Consider the following 25,849-nt stretch of genomic DNA (forward strand, 5'->3'; position numbering starts at 1 on the left):
TGGGCGGTTCACTTTTTTCCTATTCGATGACCGGTTGCAGTCCCTTAACAAGTGCTACCACTTGAAAAGGAGGGTAACCACTGTTGTTGTAGCTGCTCGGATGACATAGCTTCCATTTCTTGATTGAGAAAGCGTTCACACTAAACCATTTGGCATTAATTGACGTGAAGTTTAAAGTGATGTAACAAATAAATTTATCACTTAACTAATAAAATCAGGAGCACGGTTCCCAATTGAGATTTAGCACCACATAAAAACATTGAACAATTAAAATTACCAGTTTTAAACATCACCAGCATTATACTTAAAAATTAGCAATCTTTAGCAATAAAGCTAAATGTTAAAATAGGTTTACATATAAAGCAGTTTCCCTGTTTAACATAACTTCTGGTCCAGTCAAAGCCTCTGAAGAAGCACTCAGCAATAATTCAAGAAGCCCATCATACCGAATTCAATTTCTCAGATTAACAGCTTCTCAATAGCATCCTGCATACCAAGCCAATATTCAGAATACATGTTTATTCAAGGTGACAAATAACATAGTTGGCAACTACCAGGATATTATTAAAGCAAAGCATTGTGCATACCTTTAGTTGCTGTATTTGAGATTTCAATTGACTACCCTCATTAGTTGTCACAGAACATGCAATCACTGGTCGGGTGACCCCACATGCTCGCCCAAGAGCTTGTTTTGATGGGACGAATACATACGGAACATTCTAAAATTTAAATTGCATTGTTATTAGGTATGTACTAAAATCTCCATAAACATCATTGAGTAGATTTGACAGAAGCTGGTGTAGTTAAGATAAAAATTCAACAATCTGGATATAAGTAAAATTACAAGTCGAAATTAAGATAGACAGCTATCTAAAACTTCATATTAAATATGCTTCCATTGCATCCCAACTAACAGGACAGATGACCACAGTAACCCTCAACTACAATTTGTAAAATTTTAATGTTTTGAGGTGGCTTACAACAATGTCTTGAAATATAGTTTGAGTATAAGGAAATGGGGTAATGTACGACCATGAAACATGGAAGGATCGAATAAGGTATTGGTGTCTCTGTGCTACACATGACCATTGACTAGCAGATTTTCTTGTCAGTAATAAAATATGACGGAAGCTCAAGTAACAGGAAGAAAAATAGTTACCCAACAGAATACCATTGCAAAAGATTACTTCACGGTTACAGATAATAAAAATAAAAATTTCATTAGCTAATAACAATTTCAGTCACATTTGAACTAAACATAGAAGAAAAAATCAAATATCCTAAAAAATGAAGAGAAAACAGTGCAAAAAGATGATACTTGATTCTATAGGGAGGTTACCTTATCCTCAGCAAGTAGAGGAAGATGGAGAAGAATCTCAAGGGGCTCAGTGTCTGCTGCCATCACAACGAACTCAGAAATGCCTCTATTCAATGTCTTGGTTGCTGAAACAAATAGAATGCATTAGCACCAAACAAACAACAGCATAATAACCATATATGCAAAGGCTTCTGAGTAACTTCTTTATCTTTCAATAGATAAATGATCAATGGAACATGTACAATAGACATGGATTGGTAAAAGCACGTTCAAACGGCCTTGGAATGTGTGCCAACTAAATGTCATTTTGGCCAATTAAAACATAAATACAAACACACTAAATATGTCTAAACACACCCTTAGACTTTGGCTAGGTGGTACATTAGCTCTGAATGGAGCTATACTAACTTTAACATCTAAAATTATGTCATTTCATTTTAAAAAGTGCCTAAAAAAATGCAAGATTTCTACTCTGATATTTTCCCTTTTCTTTGTGAACTGTGTTGTGTCTGTCCTAACCTCCCCAAGTTCCCTTTCTCCTTTAATTACCGCATAATCCCCTTCACTCCAAAACTAACAAATACATGTTTCACTGAACTAACAACATATATGCAAAAGGCTCACCTTCATTAGCACCTTTTTTGAGCTGTTTGTAGTTGGAAGCTTGTTGAACGAGATCCATAATCGTTATTGTGAGCTGCGCATCAGCCAAAGGGTAAGCTTTAGGGTTGACTGTCTCTCCTGTCTGCAAAACCAATCAATCAATCAAAGAACAAAATCAGATTTCATGAACAGATTACAATAACAGAGTAACGGAAAAGGAACTACGGTACCATTGTTAGACGATTTTGCCCAACGAAGAGAAGAAGAAGAGGCTTGCTAGGGTTTCGAAGAAAGAATGAATAAGGCCGTAGGGTTTAAGAGGCGCTCCACTATTAATAATAAACATCTCCTCATATGGGCCGCGCTTGTTTTAAGACCCATCAACATGTTATTTTCACCGCGGTCTCATATTATTTTTACTTTTAAAATTTGCTACATACTTTTCACCGTTTTCCTCTTGTAACTAAAAACAAAAAACAATGTTTTTTTTATAGATAAATGTTAGTAAATTAGTCTTCCTCAGAATTCGAACTCTGCACCCTTCACCTTTCATCTCATCAACCCTTATATCCCTAACTCTTAAGACTTGAGTTATCCTTCGGGAAAAGAAAAACAATGTATTAATGTATTTTTTGAAATTGATTTGTTATTTAAGTACTAGTTATCTTATCATTTGCAATCAATGTTTAGAAAACTGGTAATTTCAAAAAAAAAAAATTGTTTAGAAAACCAGACCAGTAATCGAAACGGTCGAGGCACTAGTTTAAGGTTTAAAAGTTGAATCGAGGTCTAATCATATAAATTTAAATTATATATTTTTGTATACATATAGAAAAATATGTTAGAAAAACTGGTTGTGATAATCCTGGATAAAGTCAAGAATGGTGAGCGTCCACTTTCCGAACAAATTATTTCGACCCTATAATTGCCCGGGTTCACGAAATCTTTGTTGGGATAATACTTGACAATCAATCTGTTTCTTGGCACAAGAGAACAGATAAAGAAAGTAGAGATGTTCTGTTTTTCGAATTTCTGTTTCTGTATTCTGTTTCTGTTTTTCTGTCTAAAATTCCTTAGGCTGCAAGTAACCTTATATAAGCGGTTGTGTTTGCACGAATGATCACAACAGTTCGAAAATAAGTCACAATTTTCAAACAATTTCAAACTAGGGTCACAAACGTTCAGCGGGACCCCAGCCAGGGGCTCCGCCCCTTGGACCCCGGTTCGTATTCGCGGTCAATTATGCGTTGGCTCACCGAGCGTGCACTCCGCACTAACCTGACTCGATTCCGAGCCTAACGCGTAATTGCATCAGCCTATAGTAGATCACATTACTACTAAAATGCATTGATGATTCTAAAATCACCAACAAAATATAGATGATATTTGACATCTTTATGAATACTAAATACCAAATAGAAAATATAGATGATATTTGACATCTTTGTTAAAATAATCCTTTCTTCATTGAATTATATTTATAAATTATAATTATTTCTCTCATCCAAATCATCTAATTGTTGTAAAGTAAAATAACAAGAGCCAAAATATATAAGTCAACAAACGCAACTCCAAATGAGAGTTTCTTTAGATGCAAACACCACCAACTTACTTAAGTAATAACATTTAGGTTCAACAACAACCTTAATCTTTACCAAGTACAAAAGTCTAAATTTAATAACACTTAACAAAGTATAAACCAAACAACACAACAAACATAATTAGAAGTCTTAAACACAATGCATCTAGAGGAGGAAGGAATAGAAGGGGGGGTCGACTCCTGACCCAGTTGTTAGCCTCGGAAGTACCGTCAGAAGCGCAGAGGATACCTCGAAGGATCCTCCTCTAAAGAGGTAGGCTGTGCGGGGGGGTACTCCTCTCCCCGAGTGTAACACCCCGATTTCGGTGGCGTCACTTTAGTAACCAAAAAGAAACTTAAAGCGGAAAAACGTGAATATTTTTTTTCGATAATAAAATTAAAACTGAAAGGGGTAAAACAAAACACAAAAGATAACAGAACTAATATACAATAATAATTACAGCCCCCGCTGTAAGTAACAAACCGCGTCACGAGTATCCTCCAGTGACGGGAAGTAGAAGAAAGTAGCGCCCGTAGGCAATATGTACAATCCATAGGAAAAGTTAAGTGTCCGCAACACCATTCCTCAAAACTGAGAATAAGTTAGCCCAAACGGCCTAAAACAAACCCCCTAGTCCAACCAACTCTCTGTGATTTCCGTAGAGAAACCACACAAAAAGCTATCGGCAGGAAACTACCCTGTCCCCAAATAGAAAAACATGACGGTCAGAGCTAAGACTCTACTCCTACACTAATCCTGTCTCGAGGAGCTCACACCAGCACTCGATCCTACATGCTAGCGTGATCGTCGTCCGAATCTGAATCCAGAACGACCAAGTCTATGTACACCATCCTACCTCCTCTCGCTACCCCGATGCGCTCCTGTGCTGGCCTAACGGGCGTAGGGCTCGAGCCAAAATCCTCGATAACAACAACAGTAGGTGAGCTGGACTCCGCAGAAGTCCCTCCCACAGGCTCCTCCTTAGAGGGGTCCTCATCATCAGACGATGACGGTGGTGGTGGCGCTCCTACTCCTGGTCCGCAATGCACGCCGGGTGGCAAGTTGAAGCTCACAGTGTACCTCCTCAGCACTCCCTCCGTCAGGTGTCCCAGTCGGTCGACATGGTCCTCCATGATCCGCCCCGAATAAGTCGCTCGGTGGCCAGCGGGGTCGACCTCCCATGCGCCGGGGTCATCCTGGTCCAGCATCTCAAACCGGGTTCCCCCCTAAGGGTGAACCATCGTAAACCAGTCCGCCATGGACATCTGACAATGGGCGTAGTCCGCCAAAGCACACACAGAAGACGCGAGGGTCAACTCCAAAGAATTACATAAATAGTAAATCCAATAGGTAAAGATAAGGAGTAGCCACTTAGGCTTATAATTAGAGTTAACATCATTGAGTTGTGTATTTCACAGTGAATATAAAAGACGATAATAGCAATTAGCATGCATCAAATAAATTTAACAAGTATCAATCACACTCAGTAACTAAGTCAGTATGCATGTTGCATGAAATGCAATGCTGGTTGACAAGATGCATTCCGGAAAGATGGGCATCAACGAGTCAGCCCTAACACCAGCCACGGTGGGACCATTTCTGCTCGCGTGTCTCTTACACCACACAAAGCGTAGTCAGATCAGCAGTGAACCCGAAGGTCTGCCATTTCCGTCTGCTACTAAGAATCACCGCAGTGTTCTTATATGGAAATCCGGGTCTTATGACCATTTTGGAATCCATCGAGGTCCGGTATCCCGCCGTGTATTAACCTCAAAATGAGTGCATGAATGCAAAGTGATTAGCCAAACAACGTCTCCGACCTCTCTCGACACGTCGCCACGTGTTCTAGCTAACTTATTGTCTCTAAAAAGAATACCCTAAGGTAAATGTCGTTTCTGCGACAAAATACAATAATTGTAAAAATAGTGCAATCACTCACGATAACTCTTCGAGTCATCAATGCTCTCACGAAGTCTCACGCTTCAGTGAAGTCTTATACAATCACGAAGTCTCACGCTTCAGTGAAGTTTTATGCTTTCACGAGGTCTCACGCCTCAGTGAATTTACACACTTGCACGAAGTCTCACGCTTCAGTGAAGTTCCATGCTATTCACGAGGTCTCACGCCTCAGTGAAGATCCATGCTTTTCACGAGGTCTCACGCCTCAGTGAAGATTCACGCTTTCACAAGGTCTCACGCCTTAGTGAAGCTTCTCGGCACATCCCTTGGATGGCTAAACAAACTGCTCAAAGAGCGAAGGAGTATCAACATACTCAGGAACTTACAGTTTCCCCTAAACTTGGATTCGACGACACTTCTCATTTTCCAAAACTAATATTCAATCCTAAGCTTGCATCCGAGATTATTATCTTTATTTAAAGGTTTAGAGGTTGTTTAATATCTTATGAATTTTCTTTGTAAAAATAGTTTCCATTTAGTCTTATCGTAATTCCTATGAGTTTCAAAGATCCCATAATCCCAGTAATTCCCAGAGAATGTCTCGATCCACTAAAACAATAACAAGGCCCGAACTCCGTTCGTCCCGTCAAACTTTCTCAAAATCTCATAAAAATTCGGCATGACTTACCCGTTATTCTCACTCTCCCGTACCACAGATAATAAGTGTAATGGCATTAGTTAAATCAGCACAGTCAACAATCATGGTACATATATCAACACATCCTAGGATAACCACGTAGCACTTAGCATATAAAGCAGATATCACACATCCTAGATTAACCATTTAGCACGTAGCATGTAATTCAAACTCAAAAACAGTCAGTAGATGAATAATCTACATTGTCAGCCGAAGCCTCAGGAAACATTTTTCCCAGTCAAACACAAACAAGTGCATAAACAGTAAATCAAGTCGAATACGTCGACACCTAAAGCATTAGCTAATAGTTTAGTGAGTAGCCCTCACCTGTAGCTCCTCCAGGGTTTTCTTCAAACGCTCCTTCACAATCAACTCCTTGTTCTTCGGGAAATTCCTCAAAAGAACCTTTAGAGCAAAAACCACATAAATTAATCACAATGAGTCAGAAACTCAGCAAACAATAGATACTAGGATTACACGAAGTAGCATATACTCCGAGGTACGATAATCTAACGAAATCGGACAAGTTTTCGAGAAAGAAATTTTCCCCCCTCCCCTAAGGTAGCTCTCGGCCACACACAACAATTGTGTGGGTCGATTTTTCTTCGATCAAACTTGGTTCCTAGGTTATTATTAGTCGTAACTAAGGTGAATCTAAACTCGGAAAAATTATCGGATCGAAAACTGTCGCAGGGGTATTTTGGTCATTATTTTCAGCTCAGAATTTCAAAATTGAAATTTCGAAAAAAAAATTTGATGGGGACGTCAACAACGACGTTTATGACAACTAATCCTACTAGCACTAAGCTAAGTCGATAGTTTTCAGCTTAAAGGTTGCAACTTTGCTTAAAAATGGGTATTTCTCATAGAAATGGATTCCGACGGCATTTCGGCGACATTCGGCAAAATGTAATCTGCTAGAAGTACTCTTGGGCACGTAGGGAAGATGTTTAGACACTAAAATCAAGCTATTTGGACAGTTTTACAAAAAGCTCCAAACTTTGAGCACAGAAAGACATAGACGAAGACGACAGAATTGACGATCAGAAGTGAGGGATAGTAACTATACCTCGTAATCTTCAAGTAGCAACGAACTGTGAAGCAATCGGGCAAGAAACGGCGAAAATCACTTCCTCCTCCTTCTCCTCCAATGCTCGCGGGTTTGGGTGAATGGGTGAAGAGTTTTTGTGAAAATTTTCATTTCTTGGCTATTTATAGGTTTTGGAAAATGCAGAAAAATGAAAATTTCGCGATTCCGATTTTTCCTACGTATTCCTCGTAGAATTCTAAGATAGTTTCCGGCGGCATAATTCCAAAACTCAAAAAAGGTTTCTTGGAATTAAGGTAAACAATTCAAAGTCGGTGTTAATATATTTTACCCGAAAAACTACTTTTTGCAGTGAATGTCGGAAGAGAAAACTTCCTTCTGAAGAAAGATTGGAAACATCAAGAGAAATGGGTGTACGCATGTGGAATCTTCATTTGAAGCTTTGAATAGAAAAAGTCTTCATCGTCAATTGATTTTAGGTTTCTTGAACTATCAGTGATTTGGTTTCGGCAAACTTCCGAGTATTGGAATTTGACGTTCGTACGTTCTAGGGTTTCGCATCGGAACGCTTGTTTATAGACGATCAAGAGAAGTTCTAACATTTCTCTGAAGATTTTTGGAATTAATTTCCATCGTTCCTTTAAGTGTAACTTAGCTATTTTCTAGTGTTATTGCCCTAGGTTTAGGCGAATATTAGTCGTGCTATAACTTTTATCGATTTTGATACAATCCTTAGACTTTTCCTGAACTTTCTCCTTTATAAATTTATTTCGTTCAATAAACTCTTGTTCAGGTTTTCCCTTCACGATACATCAACTTAATCGTGAATAGGAATTTTATTCACTTATTCTAAACTTAAAAACTTAGGTCTTACACCGAGCCCATCAGAAATGTCGAAGTTGATGGTAAGTCGGTGTAGCCTCCCTTTCACCAAATGTTTGTGCTCATCGTACATGTCCTCAACCACTCACCTAGTGTAGGCTACCATCCTGGAGGCGCGGCCTCCCAACTGCATATATGTTGTTAGTTCAGTGAAACATGTATTTGTTAGTATTGGAGTGAAGGGGATTATGAGGTAATTAAAGGAGAAAGGGAACTTAGGGAGGTTAAGACACACACAAAACAGTTCACAAAAAAAAGGAAAATATCAGAGTAGTAATCTTGCATTTTATTTAGGCACTTTTTAAAATGAAATGACATAATTTTAGATGTTAAAGTTAGTATAGCTCCATTCAGAGCTAATGTACCACCTAGTGTAGGCTACCATCCTGGAGACGCGGTCTACCTCCCAAGATTCGAGCTCATCCCGATCAATTAGCTCATAACGGATTCGCACCACGTGGCGAATTCCCAAGAACCAATCCTCCAACATCTGGCAGTTTGCCAACCGCTCAAACACAAACATACAAACAAGGCATGCAAGGGTCAACTTCTCAGCGTAAAGTATAATAAATAAGATCATGTCATATAATAATAATAATAATAATAATAATAATAATAATAATAATAATAATAATATAACATTCCTTAACATAAACAATGTCAACATATATCATAACATTTTATTCATTGAAGTTATGGTATCACACCACACGACACAACAATAATACATTAAGTTAGCTGCATGATATGCTCAACTTGATTATCCGGATAAATCTCATCTACCAGTTACGGCAAGACAACAAAATTGTCACTTAGGCTAGGCACCATCAAGTCAATCCTAACACATGTCTTGTGTTTAACCATTTCCGCTCGGGTGTCTCTTACTCTCCTTGACATAGCCAAGTCGATCCAACCATCTTGGTTGACCGTTTCCCCTTGCTATGCCCGACATGGCAGGTCGATCCAACCCTCTCGGTTGACTATTTCCCATGCCATGCCCAAAGTACTCTATGGTACTTTTCCGACAGATGAATGCATGAGTGCATTAAGATTAGCCAAAAAACGAACATCCTTTTCAAGGATATGCGTGTCTAGCTAATAACATTGTCTCTACAGTACCCTAAGTTAAATAGGTCCTTGACCAACTTGCTTCAAAAGCAAGGAGTTCCTCCCTCGGCCTAGTGACTTTTCCCGTCACGGCAGCTCATCCCGTTGATGTCCGCAACTCAAGTTCTCTTTCTTTTTCTCAAAACTCGGATCGTCGATCTTTCCCATTTTCAAAATCCTAAGTCTTCTTCTAAAAGATTCCTTTTGGATTTTAAAAACATTATTACTTGGATTAGTTTCATTATGAAGTTTTATTCTCAAACTTGAGGTCTTTTCTTCCTTTCCAAAGGTAATCTTCCAAGAAAGTGTTGATCCTCATCAGCAGCAATAGCTCAGACCTCCAGTCGGACCCTACTTGCTAACACTCATAAACACTATGTGTTCACAGTCGATTTAATATTCTATTCTCGGCATAATTCATCAATTATGACAACAATATACATGCATACTATCAAAACAGTCATGCATCAATGCAATCAACAATCTAATAGCTTGCTTCAACAATATCAACAATCCAGACAAGCATGCATCATCATCAACTTCATATCATCACAACAATTACCGACACATCGTCATTTAGCATATAGCTAGTAATGGTAAAGTTGCCCTTACCTTTGTCAATTCCTTTCTTGTTCTTGCCTCTGCTTGCTAGCTCCAACTCAGTGAGTTCCAACCTCGAACGTTCTGACCCTTGAGAAAAACACAATCTCTTAGTGACTATGCGACTCTTCGACTTATAGCAACTTAACCAACACAAGAGGGTTCTCTAGGCTCTAGGAACTTAACACGTTAGCAATCACAAGAAACTTACCCCGAAAGGATAACTTGGCTCAAAAATCAAGTTCCAACCAACAATTTACCAAGTAAGTTACTCAGGTCTCATCATCACATAATAGTACACAAATCATGCAAATTTCCACAAGATTTCATCTTAGTCATGTTCCTAGTGATTTCCAAACATTTTCTCCTCCTTTTTCCCTCTCTAGGCCCACCGCCTTATGCTCTTATTACGCACATTTTTCATTTCTCTTCCAACATACAACACAAAACTGAGCTCATATAAGGTTTTTCATGCAATTACACATAGCATGATAGCAATTCCGCAAGCATACGGATTTCCCGGAGTAATAAAAGATATTGAACCACAAAGATAATTGTTTATCAAATTGTTCAAGGATTTTAGTGTTCAGAATTGTAAAAAGAAGACAATATAAGTTTGAGTTTTTGCTACGTAAAATACACTTGTGATCAAGAGCTAGAATTGTAATTCAGAAAATGAAGTACCCTGGGCAAAGCTCCAGTTAGTCCAATTATATTTCTCACAACCAAGTCCTTATATGAAGTTTAGAATCATTTTCCATGATGCTATAGCCTCTACCTCTACTTCTTAATACCTTAACCAAGTAAATCATTCAATTTCATTTGCCAAACCTAGTGTCTTAGTGCCTAGTCAATTTAATTGAAGAATTAAGTTTATAAGTTCAGGCCAACACAATAAGTTTCTACCCTTATACCTAAGTGATAGTAAACAAATCAGTCTAATCTCAGGTCCTTTAATCCTTACCAACTACCGTTGTGCAAGAAGAAAGCAAAACACTTATGTGCACTGAAGAGAATATTAAATCAGGGAAAAGATACATGGAAAAGAAACTCAGAAGTTCAAAATATAATCAAGCTAAGGTTCACTTCACCCAAAGTACAAAGATAAACTAGCCAAGAAGCCTCTCACAAGCTCCAAGAAATTAAAACTCTAAGTTCTATTCAGAAAAGTACAAGATACCTAAAAGAAATAACAAAATCCTAATTTATAGAGTTTCTAGCGGCCCACCACGCATGTGCGTGGCCTCCTCCATGCACATACGTGGATCATCTGTCAAATTGCACCGTCCAGGTAAGTTTACCACGCATGTGCGTGGCCTAGGCGGTGCACATGTGTTGCCTTCAATGCTTCCCTTCGTCCTTTCAGCAGAACTGTCACGTACATGCGTGACATCCCTGGCGCACATGCGTGACTCATCAGATTCTTCATCAATTTTGTAACTCCCTCTTCACCTATCATCATGGCTCATTACTTGGCCTTCAACCATCATCATTAGCCATAAAAAACCTATCAAACCTGAAAAGAATCTCAAGAACCTATTAAAATAACAATGTAACTCATGGAAACATCTCATTAATCATGATAACTCATCAGTCCTTCATTCAATTCAGCAAATAAAACCCCAAAAAGACCATCAACACCCATATCCTTACAAGATTTCAGCTCAAACCTGACCAAAGGAATTAACCTCAAACTAAAACTAATAAAAACTAATTAAAAGATCAAATAAATAGATTAAAAATACCTAAACTAATGCAGATGCAAATATGAACTAAAAAAAAACTCAACTTGACTTAAAACTCAATAAAGGACTCAAAAAAAGGAAAGAAAGAAACAAAAAGGACTTGACAAACATAGAATAAATCTCGGGTTATCACACCCCTATACTCAACGACAGCTTGTCCTCAAGCGTACACTCAAGGTGGCTTGTCCTCAAGCACATAATAAATCAATCGCCCCTTCTTCAGCTGTTTAAGCTTTTTAACACAGATACATCTCAAAACAGAGAAATGTTAGTTGTAAACAAGCTAAAGATGAAAGGAGAGTAAAAATCAGCAAGAATTAGAATACAAGAGTCCACCACAATTCCTCACCATGTAAGCACTCATCTCACCAATTTGGTGCTCTAACATACAAACACAATGCATCAACTCTGGTAATCAATCAAATCAAGGTTAACTTAAGCAATGACAAGTATATGATAGAGACTTCACCAGGTTGTAACTTTGGCTTAGGTGCAATGCAAGGTAGGATATAGAACATAGTGGAAAACACAAAAGGGCTTATAACAGTTCAGTGAGTGATCTTTATCAGACTTTAAGACCTGAGAAAACTTTACAAACCATAAGGACTTCTTCTTTCTTTCTTTGATTTTTCTCTTCTTCTTTTCAGTTTTTTTTTCTTTTGTCAAAGGCACGTGCCTTTTTATTTGACAATTTCCAGCACACATTAAGAAGAAAGTCCTTTTTCTTTTCTTTTTTTTCCTGCTCAATCCAAACATAGATCACTCAACAATTTCATATTTATCAAAACTTGGGACCAAGAAAATATTCATTTAGGCTCAACTTGGGAAACTAAGGGAACATTGATAATCCAAACTCTGAAAGCCAACAAAGATTCCTACTAGTCTCTTCAAGGAACAAGCATCACATAGAGTTAACCGATATGCATTTCAAAACAGAATCAAGCATGTGCAAGCATGTTAGGAATGAGTATTGAAACTCTCAGCACTCAACAAAAAAAGGGTATTGAAGTGAAACCCTTAAGTGAACTCAAGTAAACATATTCAAGCTAACCTCACTTCCAATGACAGTAGCATGCAACAAAGACTACAAGAAGCAACATAGATGATATCAACAATTTTCAGTAAGAAGCAGTTAAGTCAAGGGTGAAACCACTTGAGCAAGTTCAGCATAGCAGCAAGTAACTAAGGATATATATACTGACTCAATCCTACAAAGAAAATATGCAAAGACTATATGCAAAAACTTTCTAAAAAGAAAAAGAAGATAGGCCCTAGTCAGAATTCACATCATAGGATCGTAATGATCCTCATCATTGGCTCCAGCGGTAGCTCCTGAACTACTACAACCCGCCTCTCCATTTACACTCAATGCCATCAACTACCTCTCCAAAGGGATAGAAGCAATAGGACTCCAAAAATTAGGATCATTGGCTCCAAGGTGACGCCATATCACCTCTTGGTTGTGTCGGATGTGGTCTAAGCGAGTGAACAACCTCCCATGAGATATTTTTTCCCAGTTCTCATCAAACTCTAGCTGGGAGGATTCTTCTGGAGAAGCTCTTGCCCTAGAGTTTGCTCTTGACTAAAGTGTTTACTCGCTTCAAGTAAGTTGGTATATCTCCAATTTCCTCCAGCTTTTCCTCATGAGAAAAGCGCACCTTGAATGTAGTTTCTTTAGTTAAAATAGGCCAAGTGTTCACCACAACCTCTATCGCGGAGGCCCTTGCACCCATCTTAGTGTGCATCAGCTTTGTTATCAGACTTGGATAGGCAAGACCGACCTTTGTTCTGTTGGTTTCATTGACAATTGCATGGATCTTGTTGGAAATGATCCGTGCAACATCCATTGGGAGTTCCTTCATCAAACAATAAATACACAAAGCAGCGTCTTTCCCAACCTCTGTTTTGTTAGAGTTGGGAATTATTGTATCCAAGACAAAATGGCACCAGACTCTAGCATGTGTATTTGATAAGTGCCAATTTTACCTAACTTTGATAAGAAATATAAGCACTTATCTTAAGTGATTCATTGTAAGACCCAAGTTTTAAGCTTAGAATAAGTGGAAGAGATTTCCATTTACGATTAGGTTTGACGTATCGTGAAGGGAAAACCTGAACAAGAGTTTATCGAATGGAATAAATTTATGAAGGAGAAAGTTCAGGAAAAGTCAAAGGATTGTATCGAAGTCGATTTAAGTTATAGCATGACTAATATTCGCTTTAAAACCCAGGACAAGAACCTTAGGAAATAAGACTATGTTCCACCCTTGGAACACTGTAGGAATTTAGTCCAAAAATCTTCAGAGAAATGTTAGAACTTCTCTTTTTCCATATATCACAATCGTTTCGAGGCGAAACTCTAGAATCTACGAACGTCCGATTCCAATCATCGGAAGTTTGCCGAAACCAAAACCCTGGTATTTCAAAACCCTAGAATCACCCGACGATGAAGACTTTTTCTATTCAGAGCTTCAAATGAAGATTCTACACGCGTACACCCATTTCTCTCGATGATTTCAATCTTTCTTCAGAAGGAAGTTTTCTATTCCGACATCCGATGCAAAAAGTAACTTATCGGGTAAAATAGTTTTTACACCGACTTTGCATTAGTCACTTAAAATACAAGGAGACCTCTGTTGAGTTTTGGTATTATGTCGCCAAAACCCATCTTAGAATTCATGGAGAATGAAGCCGGAAAAATCGGAATCGCGAAACTTTCGTTTTCCCGCGTTTTGCCAACCTCTATATATAGAATTAAAAACAAGCCTCGAAAACCAAAAATCATACCGATATTTCTTTGAAGAATTAGAAGATTCAGCGGGGAGAATATCGTGTCTAAAATACGTTGGAATCAGTAGGAAGAATCGGAAATCACTCTCATATTTTTATCTTAACTCTATGAGCAAAATCCTCCGATATCTAAACAAATCTGTACCGGTTTACAAAATATCTTCTCAAAATATCTGTTCATACTCATCCAATCTTGATAAATATCTATTCATACCTATCCAATCTTGATAAATATCTATTCATACTTATCCGATCCTTGCTAAATATCTTCCATTTCATTCCCTATATATATATGTTGAAGCTTGAGACAAAACCTCACAAACACACACACACAACACGCGGCCAAGAGGAGATGAGGAGAAGAAGATTTTCTTGATTTCTTGCTTGATCGTTGATCCGACAGTTGCTACTTCAAGGTTTCGAGGTATAGTCGCTAATCCTTACCTCTGATCACTTTTTCCATAGCTTTTCTCTATGTCTTTCTGTGCTCATAGTTTTGAGGTTTTTACAAAACTATCCTGAATACTTCATTTTTGATTCTAAACATCTTCCCTACGTGCCCAAGAGCACTTCTGTCGGATTAGTTTTTCCGTTATGTCGCCGGATTTCCGCCGGAATCAATTTATGCTTAAAATACCCATTTTTAAGCAAAGTCTCAACCTTTGAGCTGAAAACTATCGCCTTAGCTTAGTGCTAGTAGGATTAGTTGTCATAAACGTCGTTGGTGACGTCCCCATCCAATTTGCATTTTGAGATTTCAGTTTTGAAATTCTGAGCTAAAAATAATGACCAAAATACCCCTGCGACAGTTTTCGATCCGATAATTTTTCCGAGTTTAGAATACCCTTAGTTACGACTAATAATAACCTAGGAACCAAGTTTGATCGAAGAAAAATCGACCCACCTAATTACCTAAAGTGGCCGAGCACCCTAAGGGGAGATGAGGAAAATTTCTTTTTCAAAAAACTTGTCCTTTCGCGCTAGATTATCGTACCTCGGAGTATATACTACTTCGTGTAACCTTAGTAAGTATTGATAGCTTAGTTTCTGATAGATTCTGAGGGAATTCTGTGGTTTTTACTCTAAAGGTTCTTTTGAGGAATTTCCTGAAGAACTAGGAGCGGATTATGAAGGAACCTTCGAAGATAATCCTGGAAATTGGCTAAGGTAAGGGCTTCTCACTGAATACTAGCTAATGCTTTAGGTGTCGACGAATTCGACTTGATTTATTGTTTATGCACTTATTTGTGTTTGACTGAGAAATGTTTTCTGAGGCTACGGCTGACAATTGATAATCATTTATCGCTTGAATTGTTTTTGAGTTTGAATCACATGCTATGTGCTAAATGGTTAATCTAGGATGTGTGATATCTGCCCTATATGCTAAGTGTTATGTGGTTAACTTAGGTTGTGTTGATATACGAGCTATGATTGTTGGATTGTGCTAATTTAACTATGCTATTACACTTATATCTGTGATACTGAGGAGTGAGAATAAGGGGCAGGTCATGCCGATTTTATTTTGAGAGTTTGAGAAAGTTTGACGGGACGAACGGAGTTCGGGCCTTGATATTGTTTTAGTGGATCGAGACATTCTCTGGGATTTACTTGGGATTATGGGATCGTTGAAACTCGTAGGAAATACGATAAGACTAAAAGGAAACTATTTTTACAAGGAAAATTCATAAGATATTAAACAACCTCTAAACCTTTAAATAATGATAACAATCACGGATGCACGCTTAGGATCAAATCTTAGTTCGGGTACAGTTTATGCCTTTGGGTACAGTTATGCCTTCGGGTACAGTTTATGCCTTCGGGTACAGTTTATACCTTCGGGTACAGTTTATGCCTTCGGGTACAGTTTATACCTTCGGGTACAGTTTATACCTTCGGGTACAGTTTATGCCTTCGGGTACAGTTTATACCTTCGGGTACAGTTTATGCCTTCGGGTACAGTTTATGCCTTCGGGTACAGTTTATACCTTCGGGTACAGTTTATACCTTCGGGTAATTCGGACATCGACGGGGGATATGATCGACCGTGAGGTTAGGATCGACCTGTTGATTGTCGGGCATAGCGGAGGGAAAAGTCGACCCGCAGGGTTAGGACTGATCCGGCTATGTCAAGGTTGTAAGTGACACTCGGGGGTTATGGTCGACACAATGCCAATGTTAGGACCGACTCAAACGTGCCCAGCCTATTCTTTCTTCGGGTAATTCGGACATCGACGGGGGATATGATCGACCGTGAGGTTAGGATCGACCTGTTGATTGTCAGGCATAGCGGAGGGAAAAGTCGACCCGCGGGGTTAGGACTGATCCGGCTATGTCAAGGTTGTAAGTGACACTCGGGAGTTATGGTCGACACAATGCCAGTGTTAGGACCGACTCAAACGTGCCCAGCCTACTCCTTCCGGAACCGTAGAATTCGACGTTGCATTGACATATCATGCACTTTAACTATATTCGTTGATATATTGCTTATCGAGTTTTCTAGATATAACTTATTGAATCGCTGAGTGTGATTGATAATTGTTAATCTTATCTGATGCATGCTAATTGTTTCGTCTTTTATATTCATTGTGAAAAATACAACCCTAGGATGTTATCCCTAGCTATAAGCCTAAGTGGCTAATCTCTTATCTATATCTATTGGTGGTATTATTTATATAATTCTTTGGAGTTGACCCTCGCGTCTTCTGTGTGTGCTTTGGCGAACAAACGCCCTTTGTCAGATGTCTTTGGCGGGCTGATTCATGATGGTTCATCCTTCGGGAGGAACTAGGGTTGAGATGCAGGAACTGGAGCGTATCGCGGTTGCGAGAGGAGGACGGATGGTGTATGTAGACTAGGTCGTTCTGGATTTCGAATTCAGACGACGATCATGCTAGCATGTAAGATTGAGTGTTAGTGTGAACTCCTTGAGATGGGATTAGAGTAGGAGTAGAGTCTTAGCTCTGAACATCATTTGTTTCTTTGGGGACAGGGTAGTTTCCCACCTATAGCTTTTTGTGTGGTTTCTTTACGAGAATCACAGAGAGTTGGTTGGACTTAGGGGGTCTTGTTTTAGGCCGATGGGCCAGCTTATTCTCATTTTGAAAGATAGTGTTGCGAACACTTGACCTTTCTTTTGGTTTGGTACTACAGCGGGGGCTGTATTTATCGTATATTAGTTCGGATATCCTTTGTTGTAGAGTTTATATTCCTTCCAGTCTTTGGTTCTATTATCGAAAAAAAAAATATTCACGTTTTTCCGCATTAAGTTTCTTTTGGTTACTAAAGTGACGCCACCGAAAGCGGGGTGTTACATTCATGAGAAATCCTTATTAGTTCCCCTCATCTTGATTGAAATTTGTTAATTGATTGAGAATTAAGCTCAAGGAAAAAGGCATATTTTCATGAGACTTAAAGAATTTTTGGATCATCAGAGTGCCCAGCGCTTGTCAGTAGCCGCCCAGCACGTATGGCGGTACCAGAAACCCAACCTTGAAGAAACTGGGCGCCCAGCACCCATAAAGGGCCGCCCAGCACTCTGCACAGATGAAAAATCATTATAAAAGGGTTAACTTGGACCAGAACTAAAACCCATCACTTAGAAATTCAGAGAAACACTTGAGAGACAAGGAGAGAGGCTTAGGAGGCTAGAGAAGAAGTTATGGAGGTCGGATTCAGCGGCGAGACATCGCGACGGTTTCGGTTCTTCTCATTCTTCTTCTCTATTTGTAAAGTTATCCATGAAATTGGATAGCTAATCTCTCTTTGTTGGGATTTGATGTAGTTGTATGATACTTATGCTCTCTATGTGATTCTCTTCAATATAAAGCATGTTTCTAGTTGTTGATTTAGTGTGTGTTTGGAAAACTCATCCAGGATCCACGTTTGGCCCCGATCCACGTTTTCAGAAGTAAGAAATAGTTGCTTTTGAATTTCTGGATCCACGTTTGGCCTCTCCGGATTTGAAACCAAACACACACTTAGTGGTTTTCTCTTGATCTTCATGCAATATCTTAGATTGATCACCTATGATATTTTGTTTGATTCGACTTGTGAGCGGAAGCTACAACGTTTGAGTCCGAACTAGAGTTAATCACCTAATAATCCTAATTGCTAGACATGGAGTTAGGTTTGTTAGTCACTAAACACCCAAACTTCATGATAACTTTCTTACTTAATCATGTGAGACATCAATGTTTAGGATTAGAGAGTTATTGATGTCCACTCATGCGAGACATCGATGACGTAGGGTTGAATTGGTGTAGATGAATCATATGCTTGAACATGTTATGTATTTGAATCACTAGAATGCAAAAAGGTCCGACAATGAAGTCTAATCCCAACCATTCATCATACGTGTTGTTTCTCCGTTAGTTTATTTTCTTTTCATTTACTTTCATGTTCTTAAACAAACAATCAAACTATTGTGCAACCATCATTTAAGTTTGTTAACTATTGAACGACGTAAGTATTACACCTCCTTGTGGATACGACAAAACTCTTTACTATACTACAATTGAGTCTTGAGAGATTCAAACGTAGAAGGTAAAAAAATCTTTCATCAGTATTCAAGAAAGGTCTGTAAATATACATGGGAGCCTTAGTATCAGTTGTTCTTTCCCAATTTGCCTTAGGGGCGGTTAGAGTTGCCAAGACATCATCTTCAGGATAGTCTTCCAGCAAAGAATGATAATCAGGCCTGTTACTTCCAAAGGTTGCCAAATCAGCTTGGGGAGTGGGCAGATTCAAGTGTTTCCGAATGACTTCATACCCATAACTAATTTTCACCCGCGGAAAGTGGAAGTAAAGGTTGGAGCTGTAGGAGTTGGTTCTGCATCATCAAGTTTGGTGATGGCATAGAATTCAGAAACCAACTTCACACATCCTACTTCATCTTGATTGCACAACATATTCCACTTTCTCTTGGCCAAAGCTTCACAAATCCCCCATTGGTCCCCTCTAGAGAGCATACCCACAGGTCTTTCTCTGATGATACTGGCCTTTGTTATTACAGTTTTATAAAATTATGCTCTTTTGAAGGATGTGAAAGCAGGGTCATACTGAGGCTCTCATGGTGAAGCACATCTCTTTGATCTCATCTGCAAAAACACAATTGAAGACCAAGTATAAGAGCAAACTTGTTAAAACAAGCACTAACAACAACTAATTATCTTGTGGGTTCCCACACAACTTTTTGCAACCTCAAGTAAACCAAGCCACACTAACAAATTTCTTACAAAAGATAGCCTCAAAAACTTCTTAGGTTTGTTATCAAATCAATTTCTTGTCAAAAAGCACAAGAAAGTTTCTGAGAACTCATTGAGGTATTTCATCAAACACATAGCGGGCAAGGTTTTTCACATGCAAAACAACACAATTCCATCATCAATCTAAGTACCAATTAACTTTCAAAGTATTTACACTACCAAGAAGCAAAGAAAAAGCATAAAGAACTCCTAAATTTTCGAGTTCATGAAGAAAAAGAAAAGAGAAAGAAAACCATAAAACTTACCTTGAAATAGCAACAATGGAAGAAAAAAAAGGAAGAAGCTTTCAGCACCCAAAATCAAAACCCACACCAAGGAATTGGAAGATATGGGGGTGGAAGAAGTGAAAAGTGGAGAAGTTTGGGTGGAGAAAGGGTTTGGTCCGTGAAGGGCAGAGGAAAAAAGAAGAACAAAGTGAAAATTAGGGCTTCTCTCCTCTAATACACGTATATGTGTGTACCAATCATGATAATTCATCAATCCTTCATTCAATTAAGCAAATAAAACCCCCAAAAGACCATCAACACCCATATTCGCATAAGATTTCAGCTCAAACTTGACCAAAGGAATTAACCTCAAACTAAAACTAATAAAAAGATCAATTAAATAAATTAAAAATACCTAAACTAATTCTGATGCAAACATGAACTAAAAAAACTCAACTTGGCTTAAAACTCAATAAAGGACTCAAAAAAGAAAAGAAAGAAACAAAAAGGACTCGACAAACATAGAATAAACCTTGGGTTATCACATGTCATTCATTTACTTAAAAAGCAAGAAACACATAACATATTCAACTTTTCTTCACAAGTTTAAACCCAAAACTTTCCCAAAAACAACCTAAGCATCTTGCATCAATTCTAAGCTTCAAAAAATGAGATTTTCAAAATCACACATGTAGCCACAACCTACAAGGCTTAAAAACAACCCAACACTTTCTTCCAAAACAAACCAATTTCCAAGCATTTTCATGTGATATCTATGGTGAAAAACTACTTCAAACACTCATTTAACTTCAATCTTGAATTGCAAATTTCTCAAGTTTAGAATTGTGCATCAATATTACTATTTTTGGAAAGCTCTAAACATGCTAATTACTTTTTCAAAGCACTTAAACCAAAAAACCCCAAATTGAAAAACCTAAAAACACAAAGTTTGTGATTTTCCAAAATTGATTCCATACAACTCAAATTAAAGGTCATACAAGCAACAACTATGAAGACACTTAGCACGAATCATGCTCTAATACAATTACAAGTTCAAAAGTTCAATACTTTGGTTTTTCTCCATTTTCATGCATAGTCAACAAAACTTCATGGATCTATGACATAGAAGAGAAATTAACCGTAGAAATATACTCTCAAGCCCATCAACTCAAAGCTTGGGGCTAATACTAACATTTACTCAAGAAAACTCTAAAGAAAGGATGAAGAAGAAGATAAATAGTGGTTGTGTTAGCAAGGATCTTCAAGCAAACACTCCTCTAGACCAAGGTTCACTCACAAACACTCAAGAACACAAGAAATCAAGAAGAAAATGAAGCTTTTTCTCTCCTGCTTTCTCCCTTCTCTCTCGCAGCCAAGATTGATGAATATGGTGAATAGTGCCTTTTATTGTTTAAATAGGGAGAAGGATGGAAAGTGTGTGGTGGGGGGGAGCCCTTGGCTCTTCTCCACCACTTATTTTGGACAAGTGTCCCTCCACAAGAGTAGGGGCGGAGGGAGTGGGGTGACAGACTCATGCTCCAGTCACCCCCAAGTTTGGAAATTTTCTAACTTGTAAAAAAAAAAATTTAGCACCCCCAACTTTTATCCAGTAGGTAAAATAGGGTACTAGAATACTTTTCTTTTCCTTTTTCCTGTCAATGTCCGTCCCACACCACGCACTTCTCTTTCGTTTTTCATTTCTCCTTCTTTTCTTGGTGGCCCCCATTTCATTCTTTTTTTTTGTCTTTTACTTACACACAATACACACAAACAAATTATCTCTTTCTCCCTCATTCTTCACCAACAAAGTTTGATATTGGGCAAAATCCATTTTTTCACTTAATCCTTGAAGCTTGCTATGGACACTTGACCTCAAAGACTCCATTTTTATGGTACTGGTAAGCACCTTTCTTCCCCATCTTTCACTATTATTTGTTTTCTTTTTTATCTGAGAAGTGAGAATACTATTCATATTACTTCCTTCCTCCTCTTCTTAATTTGAGATTGTGTTTCAAGAGAGTTGCACCTCTAGGATGAGTTGCGAGTTGCGACCTTGCCTCTTGGTCATCCCATGTTTCTTCTACGTTTCTTAGTTCTGTTTCTTAGTGATTTAATTTGCTACTGTACCTTTTCTTGCTTCTGTTTCCCTTTGTTTCTTTGTATTCATTTTTTTTAAGTTTTGATGAGTTGCAAATTTTTTTAATATTTTTTATCAAGTATGATTTCGTAGATTGGCATTCACTATAAGTGTGGGCGTGTGGCACTGGTAGAGTGAACTTCTGGTTACAAATGAGAAGCTGAAAAACATAATCAAGAATAAATGGGGACTAAAGTGAGTGAAGTAGCAAATAAAAAAAAGTGTTGTTAGTTAGTTATAGATTAATTAGATGCTGAAACATTCATCCATTGTTGTTTAGTTCTCTACAAGGAAATAAATTTCGAGGGACTGTATTGCCTTATTTAATCATCATAAAACTTATGAAATTGGGCTTTATGAAATTATTGATTTGTAGTCATTTATACAGTCATTATATTACTATAAATTTGACACTAACCATTACCTAAAAAAATTGTTTGTATTTTCAGTGAATTTGTATGTTTAAAATAGTGTGGCTCAAATTGTTCCTTTCTTGAAAGATGACTAAGAAGAGAACTATTGACTCGTTCTTTAAGAAAAAAGATATAGACAATGAAGAAACACATCTTTTGTCTAATTCATCGGTTTCAATTTTGGATGCTAATGTTGAAATTGTTGTTGAGCTTGGACAACCACCACAATTAACTATGGAGCAACTTGTCCAACTACCTTCAAAATCTGTAAGAATTGACCAAGAAAGAATCAATATTGATACTTTAATTCGAAATCCTAGAAAGCGTCATCAAATTTGGGATTATCTTATCAATCAACAAGATGAAATTTGAAGAGCATATATAAAGTTCGGGTCATATCAATTTGTGATGGACGAGTATGTGAAGGAGATTCTCGTCGTCGATTTCAAGCTAAATGGTTTAGAAATTTTTCTTGGTAAGAATACTCACCAGAAGTTGATGCTTCTTTTTGTTTTCCATGCTATTTATTTTCTAAGAAATCAAGTCCTTTCATTTCAAAAGGATTTAGAAATTGGAGAAAAGTTAATAGTGGAAGGGATTGTTAATTTTTAACTTATATGGGGATAAGTCCTAATTCATCCCATAATGTTGCTCTTAAATGTTGTGAAAATTTTAAAAATCAATGTTGTCATATTGATACAGTGTTATCTAAACAAACTTCACAACAAATTTTGTGTAATCTCTTGCATCTTAAATCTTATGTGCATGTTGTTAAATCATTTACATTTCAAGCTTGTGCTTTTAGAGGACATGATGAAAGTATCGAATCTAGAAACCGAGACAACTTTATTGAGATGATTAAGCTTTTGGCTTCTTATAACAAGGAAGTAGATTATGTTGTTTTGGAGAAGGCCCCTCAAAATGAAAAATACACATCGCCCACAATTCAAAAAGAAATCTTACATGTTTTTGCAAGGAAGGTGCAAAGTGATATTCGAAAAGAGATTAGTGATGCAACATTTTGTTTAGTTGTTGATGAAGCTCGTGATGAATCTAAGAGGGAGCAAATGACTCTTGTCATTAGATTTGCTGATAAGAATGGATATGTTAAGGAGTGTTTCTTTGATATTATTCATGTGAGAGATACTACGTCATCTACTCTCAAGGATGGAATTTGTTCAACATTATCTCATCATAATTTCAACATTCAAAATATTTGAGGCCAAGGTTATGATGGAGCTAGTTATATGCGTTGAGAGTTTAATGATTTACAAGATTTGATCCTTCAAGAATGTGCTTATGCATATTATGTGCATTGCTTAGTTCACCAATTACAACTGGCACTTGTAGCTTCAGCTAGAAAAGCAGTTTATGTTCATGCTTTTTTTCAAAATTGGAATATGATTGTCAATGTTGCATCTTCTTCTTGTAAACGCAATGTTGAGTTGCATGGTGCTTATACAACTGAAATTGCTCGTCTAGTTGCAAATGATGATATTGAAACAGGAAGGGGGCAAATCAAGTTGGCATGTTGCAGAGACCTTGAGACACAAGATGGGGTTCCCACTACAATTCAATAGGTAGCCTTTTACGCTTGTATAATGCAACTATCTCAGTTCTTGAAGACTTGGCTATTAAAGGATCTAATTATTCTCAACGAGGTGATGCCCACTTATGCTTTGAAAGCATTGATATCATTTGAATTCGTTTTCATTTTAAATTTGATGAAAGAACTTATGGGAATCACTGACAAACTTTGTCAAGCTTTGCAGCCAAAGTCTCAAGACATTTTGAATAATGTTACTTGTTTAGTTTCTAGCACAAAATCTTTGATTAGTTAAGAGATTTTGGTTGGAATGCTCTTTTGAAAAAAGTTAGATCCTTTTGTGATAGTCAATCTATTGAAGTTCCTAATATGAGCTCTTCTTTCTCTGATATAATTCGATCTCGTCGTCCAAAGGATTTAGTGACAGTAGAGCATCAATACTGTATTGATGTATTTAACACTGTCATAGATCATTTATTGAAGGAATTGCATAGCAAGTTCAGCGAGCAAGCAACTGAGCTTCTTAAATTGAGCACAACTTTAGATCCTAAAGATTCATTTAAGTTATTTAATGTTGGGCATATTTGTAGTCTTGTTGAGAAATTCTACTCTTCGGATTTTTCTGACCAAGAAAAGATTCAATAGAATATGAATTGCAACGTTATGGTTTTGATGTGCTAAAAGATGTCAACTTTCAGAATTTGTCCACTATTAGTGAATTGTGTCAATAGTTAGTTGAGATTGGAAAATCAATTGTCTATCCTTTACTTGATAGATTGCTACGACTTGTTTTGACTCTTCCCGTATCAACAACAACCACTGAACGTGCTTTTTCAAGCATGAAAATTATGAAAACAAGGTTGCGCAATAAGATGGAAGATGATTTTCTCACTGATTACATGATTGTTTATATTGAAAAGGAAATTGCTGAAAAATATACCACAGATATGATAGTTGATGATTTTTACTCTATGAAACAACGACGAGCACAACTTCAGTCTTCAAGTTCGAAGGTATATCTGTTTGACCTTCTTATATGTTTGACGATATTAAGTTTAAATATATTTAATAATTTCTTTATACTTCTCAAGTTTCATCTTCATCTAGAAGATAGAGGGAATTTCGTGCTAGTAATTTTTTTTGGTATGGAAGATATATTGTGGTTCTTCTCTGCGATTATCTGCTATGAACTTAGAGTGAGCAACTTTTTGTACTACCTTTTGAGAGGGCACACACAACTAATGTTTTTTGTCAAGTATGATTTTTTGTTCTTATCAGAATGCTTATGAGTTGGTTAGTATCTCTTCTACTCAAACTAATTATATATTTCTTATGCTTATAAAAAATTGCTAGTTATATATGATTTTTTTGCACATGCTTTGTGAGAAAAAGTAATTTTTTTAATGAATTACATTCCTTTAAATCTTTGTCACCCCCTAATAAAATTCATGCCTCTCCCCCTGCACAAGGGGTAGACACGTGTCTCATGGACCATTTAAGAAAATATCTTGGACTAACTTACTTCAAGACCGATCGGTACGTTTTCGACCCAAAATCTTTTCCTGTACGGGAAAATTATCTTTTTAAAGAAAGATTCCTTGCGGAAAAAAATGGTTATTGGAAAAACAAAATTTTGAAACGGAGTCCGAGCATTTTTGTTTGTGATCCAAAAGCTCCCTAAAAAGCCTCTACGGAGGTTGAGGAAAACTTCCTCGGGTTCCGGAATCGAACACACAATCAGAACCCTGTCGGGTCTTATTCCCACTCCGATTAAAAATCAGGGCTAAATTAGTATTTATGCGACGATAAATCACCTTTTGAATATACCGAATTGTAATCAGATTGTGAATACGATTCATACTTAACATTCCAAGTGGCTACAACTTCATATAAATAGACATATAAGGTATTTTATATCATTTCACTCGCAAGTTTTAGAACACATTTCTCACAAACGTTTTTACGCTAGGACTAAAGCCTAAGCGTAAATCAGAAATTAATTAATTATAATTTT

At 37.5% G+C, this 25,849-nt stretch overlaps 1 protein-coding gene across 1 annotated transcript; it reads right to left on the reverse strand.

Annotated features, from left to right (window-relative positions):
• Positions 1 to 239: 239 nt before the first annotated feature.
• On the reverse strand, positions 240 to 2,259 carry LOC130749035 (uncharacterized). Its single transcript, XM_057602648.1, has 5 exons — positions 2,152 to 2,259; positions 1,943 to 2,063; positions 1,340 to 1,443; positions 588 to 719; positions 240 to 486 (listed from the first exon to the last, which is right to left on the reverse strand). Exons 1-5 carry the CDS (start codon positions 2,152 to 2,154, stop codon positions 460 to 462), a joined length of 387 nt encoding a protein of 128 aa, XP_057458631.1. The 5' UTR covers positions 2,155 to 2,259; the 3' UTR covers positions 240 to 459.
• Between the last annotated feature and the right edge of the window lie 23,590 nt (positions 2,260 to 25,849).

This window comes from Lotus japonicus, chromosome 1 (genome assembly GCF_012489685.1).
Source record: "Lotus japonicus ecotype B-129 chromosome 1, LjGifu_v1.2".
NCBI classification, from domain to species: Eukaryota; Viridiplantae; Streptophyta; class Magnoliopsida; order Fabales; family Fabaceae; genus Lotus; species Lotus japonicus.